The 18,881-nt window shown below is 48.2% G+C and overlaps 1 protein-coding gene across 2 annotated transcripts in view; it reads right to left on the bottom strand.

Moving 5' to 3' along the window:
• The window catches only part of CFAP221 (cilia and flagella associated protein 221), a 62,752-nt gene that overhangs the window by 19,808 nt on the left and 24,063 nt on the right, over positions 1-18,881 (bottom strand). For both annotated transcript variants that reach the window (XM_078609195.1, XM_078609194.1), the window contains exons 7-15: positions 14,377-14,480; positions 11,867-12,026; positions 10,733-10,850; positions 8,288-8,417; positions 4,909-5,035; positions 4,049-4,136; positions 2,907-2,996; positions 2,076-2,171; positions 1,068-1,152 (exon numbers count right to left, since the gene is read on the bottom strand). In XM_078609195.1, coding sequence (XP_078465321.1) covers positions 1,068-1,152; positions 2,076-2,171; positions 2,907-2,996; positions 4,049-4,136; positions 4,909-5,035; positions 8,288-8,417; positions 10,733-10,850; positions 11,867-12,026; positions 14,377-14,480 — 998 coding nt within the window. The remainder of the gene's footprint in view (positions 1-1,067; positions 1,153-2,075; positions 2,172-2,906; positions 2,997-4,048; positions 4,137-4,908; positions 5,036-8,287; positions 8,418-10,732; positions 10,851-11,866; positions 12,027-14,376; positions 14,481-18,881) is intronic.

Genomic DNA, 18,881 nt, shown 5'->3' with positions numbered 1-18,881 from the left:
TAGCATGTGATATCTGAACCACTTCAAAGTCATCTCCTCTTCACGGGCACCACGATGGCGAGATGTTAACTGCCTCGCCTGGTATACAGGAGGTCGTGGGTTCGATCCCAACCCTGACACCTGCATATTTGGAGTTTGCGTGTTCTCCCCGTGGTCACGTGGATTTTTTTCTCCGGGTCCTCCGGTTTTTCCCTCCACATTAGAAACATGCGTTGAGACTATTTGCCTGCTATAAATTTCCACGTGATAAGCCACTTCGTTGACCTATCATTTGTGGCAAGGTCACTTGAAAAAGAGCTATATAGCTCAGTGGGCATTACTTGGTAAAATAAAACATTGTTTTTAATTTTAAAATAGTTTACTAACCTGCACTGGCCAGAATGCTGAAGTACGGTCAGGCGTGGGGAGGCTGTATTTATCCAGCAGCGAATTGACAATTGGCTGTACATCATGACAATAGTCATGTCAGGAAAGCCTCACGGAGTCTCAAGAACTCAGGAAAACCCAGCATTGCAGAGTTTGGCCAATTTCTACGTAGAGAAGTGCACCGCTGCACGTGGGAAGAAATTGGAGAACTGTCGTAAAGGCAAGAGAAGTGCATTCGATGACTCGATTTGGCCACGAACAAAAATCCACCAACAGCTTGGACCGTGAAAAAATTCAAGTATAGCGTCAACCGCACAAATCTTTTGCTGCTGCCAGAGGCCAGAGTTAGTCCACCTTGACAGAGTCAACCTTTCAAAGGGGTGAAGTTTATGACAAACTATGCTCGCTAGCGGACACCGAAAACACACAACGCAGCATCATTGTGATTAGCGCCGGGACGCGGGGGGTCGTAACGAGGCGAGGAGATAAAACCGCGCGTGCACCTTGCCGTTGCTCGTTATTATCACGGTGAGAGTTGACGGCTGGGCAGGGCATACAGAGTGATTCATTAATTCACAGCTGCGGCAACAACAGCCGATTTGTTCAATGACAAATGAAGATTTAACATTTGCCTACTCATCCATTTATAGTATCTTTATTTTATCTTCATTGCATGGGATTCCCACGGGACCCCGCGCTACCTGTGTGCGGTTGAACGCGGTCTTCTTGAGCAGGCAGGGCCTTGAGACGGGCCAGTCGTGTCATGAGCCTTGCTCTCACTATCACCTGCATTGACGACACCACCACCACCACCACCGTCGCGACCACCGCCACGATGTTACGTACTGCCGGGACGACTCGCGTATTCAAGTCAAACAATTGACTCAAAATTGTAATTTTATTTGTCGATTTTTCTTTCGTCAATTACCGAGGCCCCTACATCCATCCTCCTGAAGGCAGGAAAACCCCTCACAAGCCAGGGCCAGCGGGGAGCGGTTAGTTGTGCTAATAACACCACCGGGCCCTGCTCATTATTCCCCACGTACGCAATAATTGCGAATAAACCAATTGTTGATAAATTTACGTCAAATCACATGCTCGTGATACATGTGCAATTAACTGGACATGTAAGAATAGCTTTACAATACATGAATATTACATGCAAAATATATGCTGATAAAAAATTACAACACTGCAATACAATGTACATTTCAGCGAAAGAAACAAAAGATACAATAAAAATGAGACAAAAAACGTATTCATTCTTAAATTGAGTCGTGACTACAAATTGTGACGATTCATCACATCACCAGGGAAACGCGGGCGGAGGGAAGGGGCGATGGATTAATCATTGCCCACGTAAAGAGAACCCTTAAAATTGAATTGGCCAAACATCCCAATGCAACAAACTGCTCAGCAAGAGACGAGAGACTCGTTACTGAGGCTTTCCGAGATAAAGATATTAACATGATTATTTTGACGAGTTCAACGCATCAGCACTGCTGCGTAGGCTGTCGCGGTTGTGCCGTACGTATCGGCTCTCCGTTGTGTTTCCCGGGGTTGTACCACGTATGGTGTTCTAAACAACGCGTGGTGCAACCTGAAGTACACATTGGGCAAGCTATGCAATGTCAGCCTTGACTACAGCGCGCTGCCTGGCACGCTCCCCTCCACTCGCCATGTGTCTCGCTCCCTGTACCGTGCCTGACCTTGCGGGCCGCTTGTTGTAGCCGCCCCAGCGCGCGCTGGCGGAGAAGCCAAGGGTCGTTCGCGAGGACATCCATGCCGGGTGGAACGGGCAGCTCCTGCACGGACAGCGCAATGCAAGTTGGACGGTTTGCAATAAAAGGTTGGGGTGGAAGAGGTGCAGCCCTGCAACCGCTTGCCTATGCCGCTGCTTGCCGAAGGGCATCCAATTGAGCGAGCTCCGGAGAGTATTTGGCCTACTCTTCCATGCCGGCCAGACGTCGTGGAAGAGGTGGGAGTACCCACACTTTACTCCACCACACGTGGCCTGCTAATCGACTTACCGTGGTGTACCGGTACATACTGCAGGACGGACAGAGCAGGGGGGGAATGAAATTAACTTGCCGAGTGATATAACTGGACCGGCAAACCCCTGGATTGCAAGTGCGGTGCGCTAACTGTTACACCGTGGCAGCAGCATCCTTAAAGCATGTAAATTTGACTATATCTCTAGATGTGGTACAAAAACAGCGAGACATGCCCATGTAGAGAGTAGGAAGAAGGGTTTTGTCAAAGCAGGAAATGATGGATAGAATTATACAGGTCAGATAGGGAAGTAAGGTGACATTGTGGTAGAACTGGGGGGAACTGGAGTATTTTGATTCAACTGAAACACAAAATAAACCATCAACTCACTGCACTTGAGAAACCAAATGTAATCACGGGCCGCTGAAACACCGATATGAACCCAGGGTGTTAGTCCCCTGAGCCACACAGCCGCCCCACAGTCCCACGATCCTAACCACCCTTGAAGCAGCTGGGAGTCTTTGTCCTAGAACCGTGAGCGATGGCACCTGCGAGATGAGGCGGCAGGAACGGTGCGAGGTCAACACCGTCTCGACGCTCGGTTGCGCGAGCACACCGACGTGCTCCCCTCGGCTCCGCTGGGGGGAGAAAGGAAGCAGAACGCGGGATGAGGGTCAAAGTGCGGCGGGTTCAGAGGTTAGACAATAAGGGTCAGAGGAGACATGACAGGGGTTAGAGGTAATGAGGTTCTGTGGCATTAATGGCTTTGGAGATGATGACACCCTGATCTTGAGAGATCACGGGAATTGTAGAGCGGATGCGCCATCACAGCGCGGGGATGGAGGGGGGACTGCGCGGCTCATTGGCCAAGCCGCAAATCACGGCTCACCGCCGCCCCACCGCCTACGTGGCGGCGCCACATCCCCCTCGTGACCGGAGGACGCAAGGGGCACGACCGTCCGCCCGCGGCGGTCGCGTGTGCTAAACGAGGCCTGCGGCGCAGGGCTTCCCGTGAATCCCGTGTCCCGGCCGTGACCTCGCGCCGGCAGCAAAAGAGGTGGCGCGGAATGCGGCGGTGATATCAATCCTATAGCGGGTGGTACAGAACGGAGGGCTTATCGACGCCACGAGGCTCGCTTGGCATTGGCAGGCGAGCCTTCTTCAGCATCTAGGCACTTCCCTTCAGGTGGGTCCACAAATGAGCGAGCAGTTGGGCAACTTGATTGCAGGCAACTCAATCGCTTACATGTGGACGTCTCTGCAACCAGTTGCAAACTATTGCGCAACCGGTTGCTCACAGCAGAGACGGATTCTGCTCAGCGATTTCTAGCAACATATTTGAACACATGCCACAAGGCTATGATTGGTCGTTACCAATCCTGAGGCGGTTTAATTTCCCGTTGTAAAGAGGCAACACATTCACAAGAATATGATCACCAAAAACAACAACAAGAGAATGCTCCCAGGATTCTTGTGCATTACAACACCATCGGCAATTAATTCAGCGATTGATTAACAGACCTGGCAGCACCACGAGAGCCAGTCATCGCAATTACCAGAACAAACTACGAAGACAAAAGACACACGCAGACACTTCCTAACGACTGGAACATTGCTGCGCAAACCAATCGCTCAGGAGTGCAACCGCCGTGAGACACCGGTGGCGCTTCAAGGATTGGACACACCTCACCTGGTACTCCAGCACCGCCACTCGCCGTGCCTCCACGAGTTCCCATTTCTCCCGAGATGTCAGCGGCTCGCTGCCCAGGTGAACCTGCCTGCACATGCGCAGACACACGCAGACACATGCGCACCACGTGCAGAGGTACCGTGTGGCCGTTTGTTTGGAACTACTTGTTCTGTTTAGTTTGTTGTCCTATCCCGCACTTCCGATTAGAACGGTTGGCTACGTACGGTGTGAAAGAAGTTCAACATACATGCCGACTGTGGGGCAAGAGCTGTTAGCGAGTATCCGTTAAGTCCAGCACAGCATATGGGGGGAGGAGGGAGAGTGGTTTAATGCGGCAAGCAACATTCCGGGCGACCTTTTGTCTCTCCGTTGCAGGAGTTTGCACATAATACATTGTTAATTGTTATTATTAATCCCCATGGTCTGCCAAGTGGGAGAGCACTGAAATAATTTTTCTGATAATTTCAGCTCGTAACGCGCAGAGTATTCGCTCACTCTCGTAGAGACAGAACAAATGAGAGGTGCAGTCCTCGATGTGTGACGGTGTTATCGGCCAATAAGTGTTTACACGTGGCAGGAGCCCGGAGCACCCGAGGAAAACCCACACGGGTGCGAGGGGGAGACACTCTATCCCATTCAGATGGAACAGGTGGGGTCCACATGTTTGCTGTACTGCCTTCTCCTGGCAAGCCAGGGTCATGGTTACCTCCTTGATGCCCACAACATCTGTGCGGTGACCCACCGTCACGTGCATAGCCACCACTACCGCCACCACCGCCCGGGTAAAGGTGGCTGTGGGCTCTGTTGGTGATGTCCCCAGGCTGGTGGACGATGCCCTGAGAGGGGGGTGGAACGCTCACCAGCGCAGCATGTTGGCTCGCTCCTCCTTGGTGAATCTCGCTACTTTCTGCAGGAAGAGCGCTTCGGCCGCATGCCGAGACCCCTGCCCGCCTCCTCCTCCTCCTCTGCCTACTCCTCCTCGCTCCGCTGGAACCGCGGGGCGGGAGGGAGAAGAGCGAGGCAGGCTGTCTCACAAACAGAAATATTCAACGGACTTCGATGTACGTGACACAAGACAATCATACGGCGTCATTTTGGAGAACACTGTGTAAGTAACACAATAAATGAGGAGACAATATATCTCCCTCACGTATCTGTCCCTCCACATTTTTCCACTCCTAACAAACACAAGGCATTCTGGGGGCACGTAGTTTGAGCGGCATTGGTTCCATACAAGCAATATCTACGTCCAAAATGGCCTAGAGTTTGCTTGTCATTGATCCAGGTGTATTCTGGGCGTTTTGCTTCTGCCTGGTATTCACGTTGGAAAACAATCTGACATCTGTAACAAACTCCTGCACTAACTGTTCCCGTAAATTGCGGCGCAGCACTTCCCGAAATGTGATTTTACGACCGGTTGAGTGAACATTATAAATGGCTGGCGCAGGATTAACGGACTTGCTTGGTGCGTCTCGCTTGCTCAGATGCGCGTCGTGCGACGCGGAGCGCGCCGTGAGGTTGAGTCCCCTGCACCTTTGTCACCGATTCGGCGCGACGCTGCGAGTTGACTCACAGAGGCTCTTTCGGGCAACTCTATCTCAATACTGAACAAGAGGGAAGAGGTCCCGTGGGTCGGAGGGTGTCTGGATTAGCAGGTGAGAGATTAAGTCTACGAGTGGGTGGGTGTTGGCGTCAGAAGAATTAGCTTGTACGTAAGTGGGTGGATGGGTGGGTGGATGATTAATTTGGCGAGTGAACCTACACGTGAGTGAGTTGGGCGTGAGCGAGTGATGAGTATTCCACGAGCATATGCGTGACACATTGTTGGTGATACGTACAGTGAGGGAAAAAAGTATTTGATCCCCTGCTGATTTTGTACGTTTGCCCACTGACAAATAAATGTTCAATTCTAGATTTGAAGCTTTCGTGACTGCAAGGCTTCATACTCTTAGTTTTTTTCGGTAAAGTCACGTAGGTAAAAAATGAATTTGAAATTAATTAAAAAAATAATTCTTATTTTCTTTTTATTAATTTTAAATTAATTTTTTACCTACGTGACTTTACCGAAATAAATGATCAGTCTATAATTTTAATGGTAGGTTTATTTGAACAGTGAGAGACAGAATAACAACAACAAAATCCAGAAAAACGCATGTCAAAAATGTTATAAATTGATTTGCATTTTAATGAGGGAAATAAGCATTAGACCCCTCTGCAAAACATGACTTCGTACTTGGTGGCAAAACCCTTGTTGGCAATCACAGAGGTCAGACGTTTCTTGTAGTTGGCCACCAGGTTTGCACACATCTCAGGAGGGATTTTGTCGCACTCCTCTTTGCAGATATTCTCCAAGTCATTAAGGTTTCGAGGCTGACGTTTGGCAACTCGAACCTTCAGCTTCCTCCACAGATTTTCTATGGGATTAAGGTCTGGAGACTGGCTAGGCCACTCCAGGACCTTAATGTGCTTCTTCTTGAGCCACTCCTTTGTTGCCTTGGCCGTGTGTTTTGGGTCATTGTCATGCTGGAATACCCATCCACGACCCATTTTCAATGCCCTGGCTGAGGGAAGGAGGTTCTCACCCAAGATTTGACAGTACATGGCTCCGTCCATCGTCCCTTTGATGCGGTGAAGTTGTCCTGTCCCCTTGGCAGAAAAACACCCCCAAAGCATAATGTTTCCACCTCTATGTTTGACGGTGGGGATGGTGTTCTTGGGATCATAGGCAGCATTCCTCCTCCTCAAAACACGGCGAGTTGAGTTGATGCCAAAGAGCTCCATTTTGGTCTCATCTGACCACAACACTTTCACCCAGTTGTCCTCTGAATCATTCAGATGTTCATTGGCAAACTTCAGACGGGCATGTATATGTGCTTTCTTGAGCAGGGGGACCTTGCGGGCGCTGCAGGATTTCAGTCCTTCACGGCGTAGTGTGTTACCAACTGTTTTCTTGGTGACTATGGTCCCAGCTGCCTTGAGATCATTGACAAGATCCTCCCGTGTAGTTCTGGGCTGATTCCTCACCGTTCTCATGATCATTGCAACTCCACGAGGTGATTTGGTTGTTCAGAATCATCTTGCGAAAGCCGGTTTTCCATAGCGAAACATGCTCACCCACAGGATGGAAGGCCACCAGCATCGATTCATAATCATCTTCCAGAAGATACTGATCCTGACTTTAAAGCAACACATCCATAATTCTAGATTTGAAGCTTTCGTGACTGCAAGGATTCATATTCTTAGGTTTTTTCTGTAAAGTCACGTAGGTAAAAAATTAAAATTAATAAAAGTAAAAAAAATGACGACGTTTCGGAGGCAACACAAGTTATACAGCTATCGTGCTGTGACGGTTCCACCTGAAGACAGAAGCTTGTGTTGCCTCCGAAACGTCGTGATTTTCTATTTTATTTTTATTTTACTTTTATTAATTTTAATTTTGTACCTACGTGACTTTACAGAAAAAACCTAAGAATATAGACATCCATAATTCTCTTGGGAAGATGCCTCTGACGATTATAAAACAGCCTTTTATTCTCAGTGTCCACTCCATATTCCGTTTCTTTAGATTCTACACACGTGCTTCCCATTTTTCTTGGATGTGGACATTTATGGATTCAAACTAAAATTATTTATCCAAAGTTTTGGGTGCATCTTGCTTTGCAGAGTGTCATGTAATCCATGGAGTATGGTATACTGTGGTTATGTGTAGATGTGAGTGTGTAGGATAGACGATGGGTGATTAGCGATACGTTTCAGGTGGTGTGTTATTCCTGATTGACGAGGTTGTGATGATCGAGTAGAGTATTGGTCTTCTGGTGTACTGTATGTGATTATACGACGAGAACAGTATTAGAGTCCATTTGATCATAAATTAAGTGTGTGATGTGTGGGATGGGTGACTGTCTGATATAATAGGTATGATGGGTGATTATACGGCAAACAATATGTGAAGTGTGATGGGCTTTGAATGAATACTGGGAGCATGTGGTGGTGTGGAAGAGTGATGGTCTCGAATCACTGCAGGTGCTTGATAAGTGGTAGCCTAGAATAGTAATTATTTGAGTGGTGTATGATCTACAACAGCGATGAATGAGTGAAATGTGATATTCTTCTCGATAAAGGGATGAGTGGTATGTGGTGATCTGGAACAGCGGTAGATGAGTGATAGGTGGCAGTCTATACAATTATGGATAAGTTAAATGTGCTGGTTTGGTTACTGTTTGGTCGTCAGGTGCGTACCATCCCGGAGATCTCTTGCATGGGATCGGTCGGGCTGCTCACAAAGGATGCGACTCACAGCGAACACGGTGTCCAGGCGCGGTGGCACGCCCAGACTCGCTCCTCCTGCAACTATCCCACTCACCGATCCCTGCAACATCTCACGCACACACACAGCTCTGATCTGCCGGCAGGCAGGGCATGAACGACATGGGACCACTGCATCTAAGCGAGCCGCACTCTCCACAGCAAGTAAGGTCAAGAGGTCATCGTGGCAGATGCTGATGATGCTACCACACTACATTGTCACTTCCTTGTTTCTTTCTGCAGACGAATAAGCCCTCGTTTTTAATTAAACTCAAGAGCTCATGCAGGGAAGCCCTTCCGGTGTAGCTGTTGAAGTATATCTTAGCTGTATGAAGTGACAAGGTGAAGAGGTCATGACAACCAATATCACCGACATCCACCAGGCCTCCACAGAGGATACTGAAAGGCTCAAATAACCTCGATATCCACAGATAACATTGCTAATTTCATCTTGCCATACGAAATAAGAAGTCAATTTCATGAATTCCACCGCACCCCATCATTGCTTTCCTCCTTTTCTAGTAACTCGCACAGCTGCTGCACAGTCGGTATCTGACCTGCAGCCATTTTGCTCTTACATTAGCCTACCACGCTACAATCTGGTTTAATGTCTTCCGCCGGTGGCAGGCATTTGGGTGCCACTCCAATGCCTCTCTTGGTAACCTGCCCTCCTCCTTCCCGCACATACACTTTGGCCATTGCAACCTCCTGAGTCCTGATATCTGCAATACTCTCTTTTCACTTGCTGGAGTGAACCTCCCACTCATTTATCGTATCCTTTCATAAAATTCCTAACATCCTCCGCATACAACCATGTCAACAGCTTATTTTCCAGTCGCTTTGAAGAAGTCCAGTTCTCTGGCCCAAAGTGACTCCAGCCTCAAACACTTAACATTGATGCTAACCTCTCCACTCTTACAACATTGTTTATACAGCCCATCAAAACAACACTTTTCCAACAAAATACATCTCTTGACCACATTCTCACAACCCTCTGTAGTATGCATATTACTTCCTAAATACATCAAGCTATCTATTTATTTTTACATGTTCACCTTCAATGGTAAATAGGAGTGTTTGTTGATGATAATATTTTGTCGAATTTTAACCTGGCCCGTAGGGGAGGTGGCATGGTCTAACGGCAGCGAGTTCTTTACATGTTGCAGAGTTTCTCTGTTCCGATCCAGCGGCCACCCTGATAAACACCTCGGGTGTTATGAACCATGAACATACTACGAGCCATCTCCGTCGCTCACAGTGAACGTTTAATGGTCCCGTGACGTAATTCGCAAGAGAGTAGGCCATTGTGTGGCAGCGCCATGATCAAAATTTGTCAACAAGTAATCCGTAAATTACTCAATTGGGGATTATACACAGCAACTGTAAAAACCTGGCAGGACCCTCCTGATAAAAAAAAACTCATGAGACTCAGTGAGGTTCGCCTAGGTAAACAACTAGATCAATAACACGAATAAAAACCTAATTTTATTTGATGTTTTACTGTTATCAGTTCTGAGTCGCTGTGGCAAGTTTTCATGACATTTAATGTATTCTTCCGCATTACTTGACATGAATAGATTTTCCTATAGATGCTTCAGGTATGAAGATGCTAAATACATCCAAATTCTTCTTTTGTTTCGACACCTGTAATAACGAAACGGTATACCAATGCACAAACGCTACAGGGAGATCTGGGCTTTAGCAGCTGCTGATGTTATGTCAGGCTCAGTGTCACTGCTCAATGTCACAATCACCGCTTGTGTTGTGATCGAAACGTCGTGGGTTTTTTGCTTTCATTACTTTCAATTTTTTTTAAATTTTCATTTTTTTTTTCTATCCATGTGACTTTACCAAAAGAACCAAGAATATGAACGGCATACAGCTTCTTATAAATAACCTGCACGACACTCCAATGTCCTTGGTCGTCCAACATATACATATTGCAAGGTAAGAGTTGTGTAGCAAATGGAAATGTGACACGCAAGGTTATTTAACTTCATTAGGATGGCACTTTTGTTGTAAGGGCATTATTAGAACGTATAACCAAGTCTTTTCCAACGAGAAAATGAGACCTTGAATTGATTGCTTACAATGGTAATATCGTTACTGGTTTTTTTGTACAGAAGAAAACCCATTGAGTCTCAAGACTATTTTCAGGAGAGTCGTGCGATTGCCAAGTCAAGCAAATTCCTTTTTATAACAAGATTTTTTGACGTGAAATTAAACCAAAGTGCCTGGACATCCCATAAATCTACGTGATTCATGCCATCCTTCGTAGGTGCTCAGCACTTACCCCAAAAGTTTGAAAAAGCTCTACGGGGGATCTTTGTCTTTGTTTTGTACATGTGCCCGAGTGTTCGCTGGGGTGGTATGACGTACGCTGGGGTGGGAGGAGAGTTGACCGAGGCGGCGAGTTCTCCGTGCCTGTGGACCCTGGGAAGCGATTGGGCTGGGAACAGCTTTGCTGCTCCGATCCTCCTTGGCTGCCCGCACACGACTACACATACACGATACGGCATTCATCCCTGGGCACGGTAAAGGGTAAATGTATTTCGTGCTCACGCCACTCTTAGCAGAAGGGCCTCCAAACTTGCCGATTGTCTCTTCTTACCTGCTGCGCCATGGCCAAAGGAAACACTCTGGCTTCTAGCATTCTAGGCACATGTCTCGATTATTGCAACGCCACCCTGACTGGAACGTGGGTGAAAATATCTCAAGAAACTACGGCGGCTTCAAAGCGACCTGTTTTGCGTTGTCCTGGGCGTTAGGTGCTCATTTATAATTATTTTTATTTGTAAGGTGCGTTTCATCCGTAGATCCCAATGCACCATGGATACAGTACAACATCGCTATCCTGTGACACTGAGGTATCTTCCAAGGTCATATCACTCCACCCCTCTCACTCTACTGACCATGGAAAATCGGCGCGTCCTACGGAGCACATCTAATAGCCGGCTCATTGTACTCAGAACCAGCACCGGCCTGGCTTAGCGGTGTTTCTGGGTAGCTCCACCGGCAACAGCAGCCGTCTGGAACGCTCTCTCTCCCACTGCACATTTGTTGCATCAAAGCTTCATCCACCTTTTAGCAGCAGCTCAAGGTTCACTTCTTCAGGCTCTCACCTCTTCAGGCTGACATGTGAGGAGCTTTGAGTTTTGGCTCCACACCTCCAAATTCTCAAGCGAACAATGCGTCCGATTCAGAACGTATGTGCATTATAAATTGTTGTTGCTTGTCCAGCGTGCTAACCATTACACCACGGACGCAATCAAATGCAGCCTTTTGAAAGGAAGAGACAACCTTAGTAAAATACTACATAGGTGTGTGTGATGAAATACGTCACGATACATTTCTGAGCATGTGAGTGGTACCAGCAGGTGAGCAAGAGACGGGTGTACTGGGTCTTGGCTCGGTGCCTCCGAGTTTGCCAACTGAACAATACATCTGCTTCGCGAAAGGTGTGCGTGTTCTGAAACATTTTCAGGTCTTTCACTCATTACGCGCGTCTCTCACCGCGCATGCGTTCCGGGCGTGCTCGTCCCTGTCACGGTGCACTCGAGCGGCTTGGCGTTGAACTGCGACACGAGCAGTGAGAGCGTGGCGCGGGCCGTGCAGAACTCGCGCGGGGAGAACCGCACCGCCAAGCGCGTCTCCCCGTGGGCCGGGATCAACCCTACGATGCAACGGCGCGCACACACGCAACACACGTCCCGCGTCAAGACGCTGCTGCACCCTCTTCAACACGGGCAAAGCAGAGCGCCGTTACACCACAGCACCTCTTCCGATGTATCATTATTATCGTACGCTCGTCTTGCCGAGCCAGGCGGGTAACTGCCGCTTCATCATCGGTGCAGAGGGAGGGCCTCGAGACCACCGTCGAGTCCGGCCAGGGGCCACTCGTCGACAATGTGCGACCCGGTGTGTCGCTGACCACATCCCGTTGGCCCCAGGCTTGGAGGTCGGCTGCACGCGAACCCTGGCTGGTAGGGAACCTGCTGAGCAGGGCCCGTGACCAGCGTGGCAGGAAGATAAACGGCGGCATTGGCGATGAGAAAGAATTGGATCGGCATTCCGGTTGCGCACCTCCGTCGGTACTGGGACCTGTCCGGGGGGAGCTAACAATCCAATCTCGCGGACCGCATTCTTCAATGAATCTCAATCGCTTTGCCAACCAATAACCTTGGCGGAGTGCCACCTTGAGAATTATGAACAATTGGGCCGGCACTTTGAGTTCTTCAACTTAACATTGAGGCTCTTGTCAGTTGCCAAGCATAGCCGGATCAGTGACCTCTTCCACTGGCCACCAACACAGTGGGCACTATGGCCCCTCAACATTCAATAAGAACTTAACAAATAGTAGTTTGTTGCAGCCGATAATATGAATCATAATAGATTTGATACTCTTTGGTTCTTTCGGTAAAGTCATGTAGGTATAAAATAAAATAAATTTAATCACAGCAAGAAATTGCCCACTTCAGCAATTGCTTCTTGCTGTGGTTGTTCCACCTGATGACGGACGCTTGTGTTGCACCCGAAACGTCGTGATTTCATTTATTTTATACCTACGTGACTTTACCGAAAGAACCAAATAGTATAGATCCCTGCAGTCACGAAAACTTCAAATCTAAATAGATTTTATGTTAGGCCACATAATGATCTCACCAAATTATTGTGGCTGTAAGGTGGATGGTTGCACGACCTAAACGTGGCCCCGATTGTTAAGCGACCTGACCCAAAATCATTAAATACATATGTTTGGTCATCTGGTGTAGATTCATTGTGAAGAAGGCAGGAACATCTGGGACCCGAGAGGCTTTGGGACCAAACCTCCACTCACGGTTTGCACCGGGCAGCTCGTGTCAAGCCAATCTCTTGAAACGTCCTGTGGGTGCAACCAAGGCTGGAGGGCTCGCAACAAGGGTGCACCCGTACGTACACATGGTGACAAAAGACCTCTGAATGCAGCCTAACCTAATCTACACTTACATTAAGCTTCATTTAAGGAAAGATACAATGCAAAAAAACACTTAAATTGTAGTCCGCGTGTCCGAGGCTGTCCCACGTGATTTTAAAGCTTGGTTAATGAACAAATACACTTTAAAATCACAGCCGAGTGCTTCAATACAGAAGTCCAGTTAATGCTGCATTATAAACTGTGGAAGTGATGTCCCAGAAACATTACTGGAGTGCAAAAATAGCCTGACCTTGATTTTAAAATGGTCTATTTTTTTTCCCCCATTAACAAAACTTTCAACTCATGATAGACGGCCCAGGACATCCAGTCAAGGCGCATACCTACAAGCGCCTTTTATTTACGGCAGCTTTTAGGCCACCGTCCACACATTCTGGCCTACATGTTTGCCAGGCAAAGGCGTGCCCTGGTTCCCGGTGTGATCAGTAGGCCAAAGTGTGGGCGGTATGAGTAGTTAGAGGAGAGGGACAGAGAACAAACGTTAATAAGACCACAGACTCCTATTTATATTTCGGACATGTGGACCTTTGCTTATGGCCAAATGACCCGGAATTCGATCAATCTGCTCAAATCTCAGAGGCTAAACAGATGTGAGCATGGAGAGTGCTTGGATGGGTAATCACCACGTTTTAAGCAGATGCTGTAGGTTGCTGCTGCTTTACCAAGCCTCACTGACCAGCATGGCCAATCGTGTTCAATTAACACAAATGACCCTATAGCATGGGGACGCCCTCATCCAGCAGTGGATTGTCAAAAGCATTGTGCCTAGTACATGCACACGGAAACCTTAAGCCTATTGGTGGGTATGGGCCCCAGTGCTGTTCATAGAGAAGGGGATACACACAGGGTTAGCCTGGGTGAGACTCACACGTGGCAGGGTGAGACACCCGGGGCCGGGTGAGACACCCGGAGCAGGGTGAGACACACGTGGGGCAGAGTAAGACACCCAGCGTCTGAGTACGGCCGCTGTAAAGGACCTGCCCAATGTCACTGTGATAGGCTGCACCACAGCCCATTGGCGAGCATCTGTACGCAGGAAAGAGTCAGTCACCTGAGCTGGGCGTGACCGTGATCGCCGGGTTGGGCTGCGTGATGGACACCTGGAACTCAAAATCGATGGGGCAGCTGCAGCGCAGGGGAATGGCAACTTCACGGCTGTTGAGACACAACGCAAGCAGGGCGACGCAATGAAGCATGGGGACACAAAGCACGCAGCGACGCAAGGAAACAGGGCAACACCGCATGTGCGGGGAACGCACGAGCACTGACATGACACAACACTTTCCCGTGCGTAAAAAACACACGCAGTGACACGACAAAACACAATAGGCATAAAAGGGATAAGACACAACACAGAAACGCAGGAACACAACATACACAGCAAAACAAACATAGACAGAAATACATGGGGCAGTAACCCATTCCAGCAATGCCCAGGCTTAGCTTCCGAGATCTGAAGAGATGAGATACATTGCGGGTGATTTGTTCATTGGCGTACTAAGAAATAGACGCAGGCAGACACGCAAGAGCACATACAAATAGACGCATGCATTAGGCATGCACGCTTACACCCATGTGCTTAAACGCACATGTGCTAATCACACTGGTACGATGTACGTCAAAATGCTTTTTTTTTATTTTATAAAGTATTACATTGCCAATCTTGGACAAAAACATTTTTAAACGTGGGCATTAATATGAGTAAGCTGTGCGATAAGTTTGATAGCAGGTTGGTTTAGTGATTTTTTTCTTGTGAAAACATTTAAAAGTGTCCTTGGATTGACGAACATAATATATAGCGGGCACGGTAATGAGTAGCCTGTTGGCTGGTTTAAAAATACAGCACGGCTACGAACCCGTTGACACGGGGAGAACACTAACAATGTTTTTCAAAGCAAAGCAGTATCTGTGGCTACAACCGAAAGTGGAAGACTAATTTCTTATGCATTTACAGAAAATTACAATTATTCAGACTCGCGTGTTTATGAATACATCTACAATAGGTTATGTGAGTGCAGGTAACAGGGTTTTCTGATTTAGAATGCCTGTACTCAACAGAGTGCACCAGCATCTCATGTTGACAAATGCTCAATTTAGTCAAGATACTTTTACGTGGAAACGTTAATTTGCGTTTCCATCAATCGGCAATGCGGTGATTCACCAAGGGAGACGTGTTTCGGCTGTTTTGCGCAAATGTGAATCTGGCCCTATTACTGCCATCGGCTCAGACCAATTAATCCACTGCTGGATGATCACGGCAAGTCATCACCATCTCTCGATACAACAAAGATAAAAATCCCCCCCCCCCCCTGTATAGCCTCAACAGACTGTTGGGGCAAGTGCTGCTAGCGAGCACCTATGAGAGCCAGCACAGCACACGAGGGGGGTGGGTGGCCAGCACCACGACCGGCCACCTTTATTTTCCTCGTGGAGATGTTTAAACACCGCACCAGGTAGTCATTTGAGGCTGCGTCGATCAAGGGGAGGCCCAGGACCAGTTCAGACAATCGTCGCTGGTGTTGGCCGAGAGCGAGAATCGAACTCGCGTGGTCAGGTTTGTAGCGCAGTTTGCTAACCGCTGCACCGCAAACCGCCCATCACCTGCAGGTGAGCCGATTTCATCGCTCCATCATTTACGGTGCATGCCCTCCCAGCTACGCATCCCATTTCTTGGCTGCCACTCTGTCACCAGTCTTGACCACCGGCCACCGTCCCTTCTGAAAACATGTCCTGCCCAAGCCCACTTTATTTTATTGGCAGCTAACAGGATGTCTCCAACCTGCAATATGTTCTATAATCCACATGTTGCTCTTTTAGTCTCTGAAGTTTAGTTACAAACGTGCAGCTAGTTGCTCATCATCCACTGCAAACTTCAGAAATTCAACGGAGGTATAGAAGCAATTAATTTAGCCTCACCTAAAGCTGTCGTGTGGTGTTCAAACTTTGATATAGACACGTAAGTTGATATCCACAAAGACATACGCAAGAAGATAATTCAAAATATGCATTTCTCCAAGCTTTTGTGCCACTTTCAGCTTCAGTTAAATTTTCTTCATCGTGTTTCATGTTTCTGATCCACGTGTGACAACAAACAATGCGCACCGATTGAAAAAGGCACATCCTTCAGACACTTGTATGTCGCTTGCACGGACCAAACTCGGGACAGTCACGAGCAAAGTGAACGGGCCACATTGACTGTGGCGCGTGGGACAAAACAGACGACCCCGTAGCAGGGGTCATGAACCAGGCCCTAATTGCAATTGCTACGAGGACCAAGACCCCATCCGTCACCTAATACGAAATAACAGCGAGCACACCGCCAGTGCATGACAACACGAGCGCCAATTTTTCACAAGGCATGGAAGGTTACTCGGCAATGATGAACGTGTGCAATTAAGAGGGGATTTGGTTTACTCGCCGTGCCTGTTTAGGGACGCTAATGAGGGCGGCGGGGGACGGGCGGGGGGGGGGGACACGCTACAGCAGCGAGCGCATGGCGGCGATAAGCCGTGCCGCGCGGGGCAATCGCCGATCGATCAGCCCGACCTCCAGAGAAGACCGCTGCTGTCGGCCGCCACTTGCAGGCCTCGTACCGGTCGCCCACGCATGGCGCGCAACAACGACAACGACACCATCACGCGTGCACTCGACATACACACAAGGGCATTTCCCCCTGCAAGTGGGTGTGTTGTTAGATATGGGGAGCGGTAGCGTCGTAGAACCCGGCGTCCCGACTCCGATTCCCGCACACAGCCAATATCAGTCATAATTATCTGAACCAGTCCTGGGCCTCCCCTAGAACGACTCAGCCTCAAATAGTACTTGGTGTGATGTTTAAACATCACCACTGGGGAGGCAAAGGCGTGGTGCTGGCCAGCACTTGCCCTAAAAGTCTGTCAAGGCTAAAACTGGGGATCTTCATCGTTGTTAGTTAGATGTGGGGAGCAGTGGCGCAGCAGTTAGAGCACTGAAACCATCAATTTGTCTTGCCCGAGTACAATTTCTGGCGACTGTGTTCTCCATTTCTTGAGACACGCAACATACTCCGTACAATTGAACTGATGAAGGACCCCAGTGCAGAGCCCTTGTTAATAAGAGTCTGGGGAGACCGAGGGAGGCGTTCCTGAACAAACAAATTCAATTAGGTCCAATTTACTTTTTTTTGTGTTAGGCCACGTCGTAGTTTTATGCCAAAATTCTTGTAATTAATCCTCCAACACCCGGACACTTGATCACGTTATCAAAGGTATTATTATTACACGTGCCATCGTACTGATTTAATTATGACCCACAAAGCTACTCACCGATGGCCTGAGAGTCTTCATGACTCAATTTAACACCAACGTATGCCGGGCAAGTTGCCCTCGACAAACAGCCTCGTGGCTCAATTGGCTTTACTCGGCCAATAAACATCTGACATCTGACAAAAAGACCTTTCGCTCAAACTGCGTCGGGTTTCCTCACGCGGTGGCTGCTTCGGTCGACTGCGCTTCAGATACCCACGTCTCGGGCAGCAGCCCTTCCTCATAGCCCATCCACACACAGCGCACATTCATGCGCTACGAAGAAGGGCCATTGCCGAAAAAGTCACCTATTATTTATTTCTCCACCTTAAGGCCACAGGGTCATTGACGAATGTGTTGGAGTTTTTGTTGTTGTGGCCGTCAACGCTACAGTGGGTTCGAAACAGCGTTGGAATAAATTTCGATTTAAAGCTTTCGTGACTGCAGGGATTCATCTTCTTGGTTCTTTCGGTAAAGTCACGTAGAATGGAAATAATACGTCTCCTCGACAGACCTGTTCTCCACCTGAGGACGGCTACTTGCGTTGTGGCCGAAACGTCGTGAGAATTATTTTATTATGTTTAATTTTTATTATTTTATTATTTCCATTCTACGTGACTTTACCGAAAGAACCAAGAAGAGCGTTGGAATAGCTGAGACAGCAGCAGGGGTGAGCGGTCTTACCGCCGAGCCTTTCGAACAAGTTGGTCGAATGCTGCTGTGGGAGCTGCGTGAGATCATCACAGCCACATGGAGTGGCGAACAGCGAGCACAGGATTGGAAGAGGCCGTCATTGTCCCGTTGCGTAAGAGGCGAGGCACACAAGTAGGTGGTGACCCTGGAGGGATACTTTACTGAACATTACAGAAAAGGTGTTTAGGGGCCGTCCATAAATGACGTCACGCGATTTTTGACCCCCCCCCCCATCGTTACACGGCGTCACAAAAAGTCAGACCCCCCCCCCCCTCAAATATGACGTCACAAAGCTCTCCCCCCCAAATAAAACATGCATCAAATCGCTTTCAACTATTGTCATTGTAGTGCGTATTTAATGTAGCGCTGCACTCTGATGTTGTTGGAGAACACATTGATTAAAAAGTCTATTTAATTAAGTAGAACGTGTTGTTTATATTCATTTAAAGTTGCGCATTTTGATGTGACGTCACATTTCTCACCCCCCTCCCCTCGTCACACATCGTCACAAATGTCTGGCGCCCCACCCCTAGGTGCGTGACGTCATTTATGGATGGCCCCTTATCAGAATTTTTTTTTC

Source organism: Lampetra planeri, chromosome 31 (assembly GCF_965212315.1).
Source record: "Lampetra planeri chromosome 31, kcLamPlan1.2.h2, whole genome shotgun sequence".
Taxonomy (NCBI): domain Eukaryota; kingdom Metazoa; phylum Chordata; class Hyperoartia; order Petromyzontiformes; family Petromyzontidae; genus Lampetra; species Lampetra planeri.
Note: the sequence above shows the minus strand (reverse complement) of the source record. Positions and strands in the feature narration are given on the sequence as shown.